The sequence below is a fragment of the Phalacrocorax carbo genome, chromosome 2, assembly GCF_963921805.1.
Source record: "Phalacrocorax carbo chromosome 2, bPhaCar2.1, whole genome shotgun sequence".
Lineage (NCBI taxonomy): Eukaryota > Metazoa > Chordata > Aves > Suliformes > Phalacrocoracidae > Phalacrocorax > Phalacrocorax carbo.
The window spans coordinates 105,486,907-105,497,259 of record NC_087514.1 but is presented as its reverse complement, the minus strand read 5'-3'; the positions used below and the strand labels follow the sequence as shown (position 1 = coordinate 105,497,259).

Genomic DNA, 10,353 nt, shown 5'->3' with positions numbered 1-10,353 from the left:
AAAGAATATGAATGCCTCACTGGCTGAAGGAAGGAGAACTGACTGTGGTGTTTAGAGCTGAAAGCAGAAACTGTGCATAGGAAATGTTGTCTGCTTTTGGCAGTCCTGGTGGATATAATTATTTGCTCGTTGGATGCAACTTTAACTGCGTAAGATTTTCAAATGGGTTAGTCCCCAGTGTGAAGGATGAAAGGATGATGGTAGAGGGGTGTATAGCTCAAACATTGTTTAAAGGGACAAATCTTTGACTGCTAAAACCCTTTTTGTCATCTCAAATTTTGCATCTGGTTTGCAGAAATGCTAAGACCAGGGGAGCAGTAAGAGTACCTATGCCAAGGTCCGAGACGAAGCTTCAGGACACAGAGGCTTCTAGGACGGGGAGTCAGCAAGATAAATGGTCTGAACAGACAATACATGGCAGAAGCAAGCCTTAGAGGACATCAAGCTGGAAAATGTCCTCAACCTGACTACAGTACACAGTCTTGCAGACCACGTGAGACTGAAGAAAACTTTCTCTGAAAGGCAGCAGCCTGACACTTTTCCAACAGTCTCAGCCCAGCTGGGTCCTCTATCTAATAGAAGACCATGCTCACCTTAGAAGGCATTCAAAGTTTCCATCACACTATGGAAGCTGGTCACAAGGCAGGCTTGACTATTTTTTCTCTCCCTTCTTAGTGTTTATTGGTGTTTTTTTACAAGCATTTGAAACTGATGGAGAGCTGCCACTTCAGACATCTTAGAAAAGGGATCACTGAGCATAAATACTACTGGAATGCTAGTGAGGCAGTATTGTCAACAGGTCCAGTTTTTGTTCTGCATTATTGCCTAAGATTACTCAGCTTTTGAAAATGTGAGAATTTTAGCTTTTGCAAAAGCAGCAAAAGGAATTAATCCTCTTTCTTTACTGAAATAAGAAATCCTAATTTTTGAGAATTATTATTACAACATAAAACTGTAAATAGCAGAGTGGAAATAAAAGATAAAATGACGTTAAATTTACTTTAAAATCTTACAGCATTTTGAATTCTGGTCCCTGATTTTAAGTAGCCATCAACTGCATAGCTCCAGCTTGATACAAATCAGAAAGACAGGGAACACAAGGCAGGATTAAATCAATATCTGGCTGAACTTGCAAAGGTAACTATATGCTTAGATAGTTGTAGCATTAGTCCTTCTCTAATAGCAGAATGCCAAGTCCTCCCCACATGGAAGAAGGAAGAAAGAACAGGCCCAAACCATAATCAGCACTGCTGGGGCAGAAGAGATGCAGGAATCCTTCAGAGAGATGGCATATATGCTTGTTGCAGTAAGCTAGGGCAACACCAAAATGTTACAGCTTGGCCTGTATTTAAAAACCAGCAGTCCGAGAGCTAAGGACAGGATTTACACAACGGAGCACCTGTCAGCACAGCAAAGGTAATTGCATGCAGTTAGTCTGAAGTTCTTCAGAACCTGGAACAAGTTGGCTGGCTCCGAAGTTGGAAACTGTGACTTAAAAGAGAAAAAAATACCCAGTTCCATTCCAAAAGGCTACAAATCCCTCCTCACCCAAAATATGACATTTTCTCCTAACAAGTTCTGAGGTAAATATTTTGTGTCAGTAAAATACTGTTGTCACATACTAGCAGTGTTTTATTGCAGTTAAGCCTTTTCAATTCACTACTATTCAAAGTACTGCTATACCTATGTATTTTAGCTAATACTGTATTTCATGCAAGAAAATTTTAACATGCAACTGTAAATAATAAAACCTTTGATTAAATCCTATCAAAATGCATTTTAGAAAATCAGAAAACTTTGAAAATGTCTGTGTGCTTCTGCAGAGCAGTTGGCTTTCCAGGAACAGGATCCAAACCCTCTCTGCACATGGATCGATGTGCACCAACTGATCCTTACAGGACACGAAAACTAAAGCTATGGCATGTACATACTCCTCCTGACCCAGAGAGTCATTAATATACACCACATATATGTAAGACTGAAAATGGAAGACAGGCAGGAGTTTGTTGGAAGGAGGAAATAAGATACAGGGGTAGACCAGGACTGGCTTTTTAGGCAAGGAGAAAGCAGAGAGATAGCTGCATAGGTGTAGCTGTACGCTTCTACGGGAGAACTTATCTTGGGCCGCGTATCTCCGGGACACAGGGCTCTACCCACCCTGGGGACAGTGATGCACAGACATCAATATGATGGATACAAAATGTCCTTCTATTTAGCTGCGTCACACGCTTATATAGCTCTTGCGGTTCCTGTTCCTGCCACTCCTATGGGGAGGAGTCTATCTTTCCGTCACATCCCGTAATCTTCCGGTCGCCGATCCCTGTCTATTCCCCTACACATAGGCAGCAGTCTTCGTAAGGCATCTAAATATTCTGAAATAAGAGCCAAACCATGAATGAGCTGTCTATTTTGTGTGTACTGAAACTGGCAGGGCTGGCTACTGTAGCACAACGTGCTTCCAAAACGGCCAACCTTCACGTCCAGGTAAAACCCGTTAGCTGGCTCTGCTGCCAGGGTGGAGGAATCACTACGTGTAGGTTTCCAGCTACTGTACGCAGAATGTTCTCTCCCAGTAACAGGAAGCACCACTACTCATCCCAAAGGAGTAGGTCCTTGGCTTAGCAAAAATCAAACCACTTATATCTGGCTGAGAAGTCATGGGTCAAATCTAGGATGGAAGGAATGGCAAGTTCAGAAGGAGGGAAAGGTAAAGAGCAGAGGTGAGGACAAGGGGCAACTCTGTCCAAATATAAGCATGGAACCCAATTCTGGCATTTTCTAAATCACAGCTGTTTGGCTTGGCAACTTAGATAACTTCTATTTTTTTTTTTTTTTGGCTCTGTAAACATAAGCAAGTCACATCCATTCACATTCAATTTTACCATCATGTGTTTAATTAATAAAATATATTAGAAGAAAGAACATAAGCTGACGACATAAAAAAATCATTTAAATGCATGCTGTGGAACCTGTAAGTTCTGCATAGTACTCAGTCCATTAATTTTTTGTTGTTGTTTGTTTGTTTTTGGGTGTGTGGGTTTTTTAGTTTGGTGTGTGTTTGTTTGTTTTCTGTAAACTAGGTTAGTAGCTGCTTGCATATTCTTATTGTGGATAAACAGAAAGCTTCACAGACTAGTACTGCCTAAATGAAAAAATTTTCTTCCTTACCCTCAGATGAAAAGATCCAGTATTATTTCAAATAAGCTGTCTTTGTTATCTCAATAACAATTTTTAATACAACAATAATCCCTCAACTCTTGCTACAACATTCACTTTCAGTGCTGTTTAATCAAGTTTTCATGAATTGTTGAAGTATATTTAATGGCAGAGTGCTGGACATTAACCTGAGCATTCTTTTTTTTTTTTTTATCCTTTCAGATCACCTAGAAGCTAACCAAGTCTCTAGTTCTACGTCAGTGCATTTTGGGCTCTGGTAGAGTTGACAGAGGCTGTCAGTAGAGGCCTCAAATTGACTGACAATAGGTAAGATTTACATAACTTTCTCTTTGGTCTCTCTGCAGTATTACAAGTGAGAAGCTGAGTAGACTGTGACTTGCCTACCATCCAGGGATCCCTCCCCCATTACAGTGCTTTTCCCAGATTTGTTTCGTGGCCCTACCGCTGCATCTTGACACACTGTTGGCCCCTTTACCCGTGTTCCAATACAGTGTGTGTGTGGGGAGGTCTGAGATTCTGTTTGCTCTGTCACTCAAATACATTTCTGGCAATGGAGCTTGCCAAATAAATGTGATTCTTCCAGGGACTGATTGTGATTCTCTGGCGAAACAACACACAGTCCTGGCAGAAGAGGTCAGTATTTTACGCAGATGAACTTCTAGTTATTCAGCAACCTGCCTTGTCCCTTTTCCACATTTTTGAAACTGGCATGGGATTCATTTTTCTACCTATGTTTTTTGACACTAGTCTTTTTTACACTATTACCACTGTCCTAGACTTTCTTTAAAACAGGGTACATTCTACCGGACAAGAAGCTGATTCAACAAAGGGCCCAGCCTGAGGCACTTACCTGCGGACATTGCAAGCATGGCTGTGCAGCACTGTCCTGGTACGCCTTTGTAAAATACATTTTGCAAGAGCTTCCGCAGAATCCTCATAGGCTGCTTTATGTTGTTGGGGAAGTGGGGGAAATCTCCTGCTGTCAGCCAACTACTTGGTTTGCTGCCTCCTCAGTATGGAACTTTACTCCAGCACCAGCACAATATATTAGACAAACTTTTTAATTCCCCGTGCAAAAGGAGGTTTATCATGCTTGCCTCTGCAGAAGAAAGAGAGGCACAGGGACATGGAAGCTCTTATTAATCCCCCACTATTGGGAAAGTACTGGATAAAACAGAGACTGGTGAATTTGGAAGGCCAAGGGCAAAAACAAAAATTGGTTTAGGGAGCCATAGGTGAGGATAGGCTCACAATACTTGGGACATCCTTGCTGGACTTAGGAAAGGGCATTCCTGTCTTTTCTATAGGGCTACAAACCTCTCTGTAAGGAAACTCTGTAAGAAATCAGCAAAGCTTAGACACCTGTTTTTTTACTGAGAAACAAAGTGCTTTTGTGTAAAATAAGCTATTAAGGGTCCTCCCCTCTTTAGCGAGCAGGTAGTGCTTATGTAAGGTGCATGCATTAGATATACCATAGTTAAAATACCTCAGATGATCAGCGGCTATTCAAATAGAATTAAATTAAGCTGAAAAAATAAAGAAAACTCAAGATTGATCAATGAAGGTGCAGTTCTAGAAAAGACTAAATTAATGTCTTTTTGATGGGGCATCTCATCACCACTATGCTACACCTTTAAGTCATTTTAAGAGAAGTAGTGAACTTTTCTAGAGTCTCTTTGAAGGACTTGATCAAGTAAGCTCCCAGTTCATTGTTCGTCTCTTGAACAGCTGCATCATAACTTCCAAAGAGTGGAGTTGAAGCCTTCACATCCTCCCTATTTGCTTGGAGTAAAATGAGGTTAAGATCTGCTGTTACACGTTCATATTTTTGCTGATCAAATCTGCAGAGATTGGCATCATCAATTGGGTAGGTGATGCCAACAGGGTAGCAGTCCCTTGGAACTGGGAACTCCACATTTTTCAGCATTGGCAGCTCACAAAGAAATGTGAAAAGGTGTTTAAGTGCTTGGGATGACAGTGGGTTTCCAAGAAACTTAAACTCCTGTAGTTTCTGACAAGGGCTTAAACCTAAAATCAACATGTTGACATGAGTGTCTTGGATGTTACAGTCCTCCAAGGTAAGACTCCTGAGCACTGAAGAGGAATGGCTGAGAAGCTTAAAGAATACTGCTGGGTAAAGATCAGGTATATTGTGACCACTCAGGTCCAGGGCTTCTAAGTGATTAGCATGGAAGCTATTGGCTAAATAGGCCATATCAGCATGGTTCAATGAGCAGTTAGAAACATCCAGCATCTTCAGTGGAGTTTTTAGTGGGCTGCAGAATTAAAGAGAAAAAAAGTTTTATGGCATAAAACTCTGAAAAGCTACATTTACAAGATTTCATACAACTATCCACATTATGAGTGCAGCCATCTGCCACATTCATTATTTTTTCCTTCTTTTCAGAAACAGAAGCATGTGCCAATGTTCCATGAACTCTTACTTTACATGACTACAACTGTGTTGTTTTAATGGGATTAATTGGTAACATTTTATGTGTCTATTTTTTAACCAGTTATATGTTGTCAGGTGTATATTAGTTGCTAAATTAATAGCAGATCATTACTACCATAAAAGCACTGGTGGCTGCTTCTTGTAGAAAGCTGTTATAATTCCAGAGATTTAGATCATTTCTATTAAGGAAGGATTCATTCCAAGATGAAAGCCAATCAGTATTCTAACAAGACATCTGCTTTCGTTTCTAGTTTTGTTTCTACTATGTTTTTAAACGCCCAAGAGGTTTACACGTTGTATTGTTCTGGAGTTGCTGAGAGACTTTCTGATGAAGAAGAAGGTTGGAAGAAGTGTATCTGGGATTATGTGCAAACATTCTAGTTGAATATAAAATAGTTCTGACAGATGAAAATCAAGAGATCCCTTTCATACATTTTAAATCTTAGTGAGACTTCTATACAGACCTCTGACCTGCTGGATCAAGGTTAGAAACTTGTAATATATATCTATCAATATAAGCAGTGTGCCATTCACAACTGTTGAATTAAATGTCTTCTTTGTACAAGAGGAATTTTAGACCAAGGTGATTTGTCTCAATGAAGCTTTTGTGTGCCTTTGGGGTTTTTTCGGTGCCCTGAAAACTATAGTTAACTTACTCTCTGTTCAAATATGAACACTGTTCACTGGCAGCTTGTTATCTTTTTGAGAATTGCCATTTTTTCCCATGAATTCATCATGAACATTCAAATATTAGCTTAATTTGCAGTACAGAAAAGCATCAGATCTCTCTTGCCTTGAGAGTGACAGACACAACAAACAACTGAAATCAAAGTCTCAAATCAAAGTCTACTATCCTCCTGCCCACCTAAAAATAGCTGTGGAATCTTAGTATATTTACTGCCTTTTTTTTAGAGGACAAAAATCCACTAGAGACCTTGAAAAATACTTGGAATATGACTAAGGTTTTGCACCAAAGGCCAGTCCAAGCTGACTGAGATGTAAGCTCAAGAATGTGGCAAATAAAAAATGTCTGTGTTGACCCCTCTCTTATGTGGTAGCCAAAAGTATATTCTCATCATACTTGTCAGATGAGCTCTGAAAGACTAATAAGAACAGTCAGTTCTTCTAAGTGTATTAGATATACATTGGCTTCCAACTTCTCCAAATTCTCTTCCTAGCTTCCTGCTGCCCCTTCTCATGAACCCCCTGAGATACACTCACTTCTCTTATTTTCAGAGATTCTCAGCCTGCTGGTGGCACAAAGGTCTGTTCTTTACACTCTGACTGAAAGCAGGATGACCAAATTACCTGAGCAGTTTCCGTATTCTTCCTGTGAGTACAGAAAATGGCATATTCAGCTCGGTCAGCTGCGTCATTTCACCCATCTTTTCTCCAATGTTAATAAGCATTTGTTCATCTGTAGCAGTGAACCTCCGTACATTAAATGTTCGTGCTGGCAAGGTTAAGGACATCAATAGAGGGAAGTGGACACTGTTGAAGAGTATTTCCAAATGTTCCATTTCCAAGCGAACATTGTGAACTATTTCCAGTTTGCGCAACAGAGAGGGATCAGTGAGCTTTATGATGTAGAAGAATTTCTGCAAAGCCAGGTTGTCAGATCGGAATGCCACACAGCAGATCTTCAGTGGACAATAGCATTTCTTCAACAGGGCCTGCACCACCAGCTCATAGTTCCGTTCTGTAACAAACAAGTCAATTAACACATCAATACTGATTTCAAAGGTACCTGGATTGCACTGTGTTTGTTGCAGGTAAACCAGCAGTTCTAAACAAAGCTTAGAGAGCCGCTGTGTCCTGGCCCACCTGCCCATTGTCTTCTTACACTCACAAAACTGAACTTCAACATCTTTTATACCCGTCAGGTCGACCACTTTCAACCTTTTTGCATAAGGAGAAGGATGGTTCAGCACATAGTCTCTCAGCCCCGTCAGACAGCTTTCCAAGCACACTGAGCATGTTCTATGGCTCAGGTCTTCCTGGTAGTCCACAGTAGCTCCCAAAAGTTTTCCCATGTTAAAGTCAACAAGTGGCCAGTTCTCTACCAAGTCATGAATCACTTCCCCTTGCTCCAGTAAATAGCTGGCTTTAAAAAGAAGAGGAAAAAGATTATGGGCAACACTGCCGAGACTCTTCCTGGCAAACTCTGCATTTGACACAAATGCTTCAGCGCTAATGAATCGGAGAGACTTCATTGTTCCTCTGGACTCCTTGCCGTCATGGAGACTGACTTCTGCATTTAACTAAAGATCCTAGTTGCTTATCACCTTCTATTTTTATCTGCAGCTGCTGTTTGCTGCTAACAGAAGCCTTGCTGGGAAGGCAGAATGAACAGTCACATGCTGATCCTCTGCGTTCTATTTTGGAGCTATACTGTGATTCTGCAGTAATTAACTGTGAGCTCTTTAGTCAGAGAGCATTTATTAATTTAAACCCTCATATTTGTAATAAAGCTAACTCCGCTAACTACAGACTACTGCCCAGCAGGAACAGTAAGATCAGGGCAGCACAGATACATAAGAATAGTTCTGTATCTTTCCTATGCCATACAAAAAGGCACTCAGGGATCCAACTTAAACACATACATGAGCTGTATTCCACTTTCTTCCACAAAAGATGATATGCTGGGGGTTCATATGCTGATTTCAATGGGGAAGATTTCTCAGAGCTAGCTTAGGAAAAAACTATAACCACTGAAGCTGTAGACTCTTTTGAGTCTACAGGTGACCGAGGTGCTACAGGCATTGAGCTACACTCAATGTCCCTCCATTTTGCTGTTCTTATCAGCAGGGAATAGTTAAATACAGTGGCTCCGGTAGAAAAGGCAAAAGAATCTAGAAGAGCTTAGAGCCTTGGTGTCCAGGACACTTACCTGGTGATAGGAGACTGAGGGTTAAGTACAAGACAAGCTGAACAAGACAGAGCACAGAGTTAAAATTTTCTCACAGCTTCCCAGGCAAGCATCCTATTTCTCTCGCTTTGAGCAGCAGATGGTCTCTTCTTTCCTGTGATTTGAAGACTCATGGTTTCATTGTGATACAGAATGGGAAAATATTAAAAATCTTTTATCTTTTCAGGCCAGGAGAAAAACATCTCCCATCCAGCTGTCACAAAAGCAGAGACGATGTTTCTTTCTCTGAACCTGGCACTTGACTGCCAGGGGAAGCAACGTTGGGTACCTCCCTTACAGTGTCCTCTCATGTCTTTTGCTGGGCAACCAGTGGAACAGAGAATGAGCATAGCTTGAAGTTAATAAATTACTTGGAACATTTATATTTTTGGGGGGCTTTTTTGGGGGGGCGGTGGTGGTTCTTTACATTTGAGTTGTGGGGCTTTTTGTTGTACCGTTGGGATTTCTGGGTAGTAGAGTATAACTACTCTACTACCTATTGACTGAACATTGGGTGCAAGACAATTCTGTAAACATCTATCTTTTTTCCTCTGACATTTAGAAAAACCTTCAAATCAATAATGTTAAATAGCTTCTAAGTGCCTACACCCCCAGCTCACATCCTGCACTCCTCTTCCCCAGGCCATTCACCTTTCACCCTCTGCAGACGACCTCTACCTTCTCTGTTCTGCAGCCCCCATTTCTCCAGTGTAATTTGTACAAAGGATTCTGACATAATCTGCCTGCCTGGCAAAAATGACTGTGTCCTGCGATGCCCTTGTTCAAATCCAGAAGAGGTCCTGTCAGATTTATTGACTTAAGTTCCATGCCATGTTCCACTTATTGTTGGAAATGGTCAATATGGAAGATTAAACTTCTGAGAAATGCATCAGGATCTCAAAGTACTATGCTGAGCTGAAAAAGTTGCAGGTGATAATACTAAATATAACATGGAAAAAAGTATTAAATTTACTGTTCCTTTTAAAACAATTATGAAGAAGAGTTGAAGGAAGGAGTCAAACTGCCTTCCCCAGCAAATAAGCAATAACTTTTTCTGTATATAGAAGTGGTTACAAATATTTATCTCAGGTTTTTTACCTCAATAAATGTTGCTCAATTCTAATAAAAATCTAGGACATTATCAGAGCAGTTTCCCTTGGAACTTTTGGACCACTGGTCCGAATGTACTACATAAGCACATAAAGAGGTCCAAATATACTAGGTAAGCAGATAAAAATTTGTGTATATATAGCTTAATAACTAGCTGTTTAAATTTTGAAAGGCAGTAAAACTAGACTTACAAAAGTTTCAAGCAATTCGTATGTTTCCCTTGTCATACAGGGATCCGTTACATGTTGCTGTTTTCAACATTTAAAGAATTGCAGAAAATATAGTAATAACATCATCATCATATGCTATACATGTACCGGAGTTGAAAAACAGAAGAAAATACTTAATACCTTGACAAGTTCTATCTATTTCATCTTACATGTTTTTGAATTATAGTAGTGATGCCACACATCTGTTTGAAGGAAAAATTAAGCAGATACAAACAAAAAACCTCTGCAAAAACAAGAAGCTTCCTCAGAATGACAGAGTCTGATAAAGAGGTTCCTTCCCTGTAATTTAAATAATATTTAGGATTTTTCTTTTGCTTTTGATAAAATACTCCTTAATGTGTTTACTTAGAAAAAAAATTGAATCCATGAAGTGTGGCATGAATTTTTCACAGCAAAGCAGATGTGGAATTATCTGGAAAGGCAGGGTCAGCACAGCTTGAAAAAAGTCTTCATTTTCATGTGATCCAGAGCTA

The 10,353-nt window shown here is 40.1% G+C and overlaps 1 protein-coding gene across 1 annotated transcript; it reads right to left on the bottom strand.

The window, feature by feature from the left end:
* Positions 1 to 2,640: 2,640 nt before the first annotated feature.
* Positions 2,641 to 7,845, bottom strand: LRRC14B (leucine rich repeat containing 14B). Its single transcript, XM_009511097.2, has 2 exons — positions 6,941 to 7,845; positions 2,641 to 5,453 (listed from the first exon to the last, which is right to left on the bottom strand). Exons 1-2 carry the CDS (start codon positions 7,843 to 7,845, stop codon positions 4,811 to 4,813), a joined length of 1,548 nt encoding a protein of 515 aa, XP_009509392.1. The 3' UTR covers positions 2,641 to 4,810.
* Positions 7,846 to 10,353: the final 2,508 nt, after the last annotated feature.

What these genes read in the sequence shown, in the direction of transcription:
- LRRC14B (XM_009511097.2), bottom strand. Translation starts at nt 7,845, where the DNA reads ATGAAGTCTCTCCGATTCATTAGCGCTGAAGCATTTGTGTCAAATGCA. An exon ending in AGAATACGGAAACTGCTCAG is followed by an intron (nt 5,454 to 6,940) that starts GTAATTTGGTCA and finishes TTAATTCTGCAG; the next exon opens with CCCACTAAAAACTCCACTGA.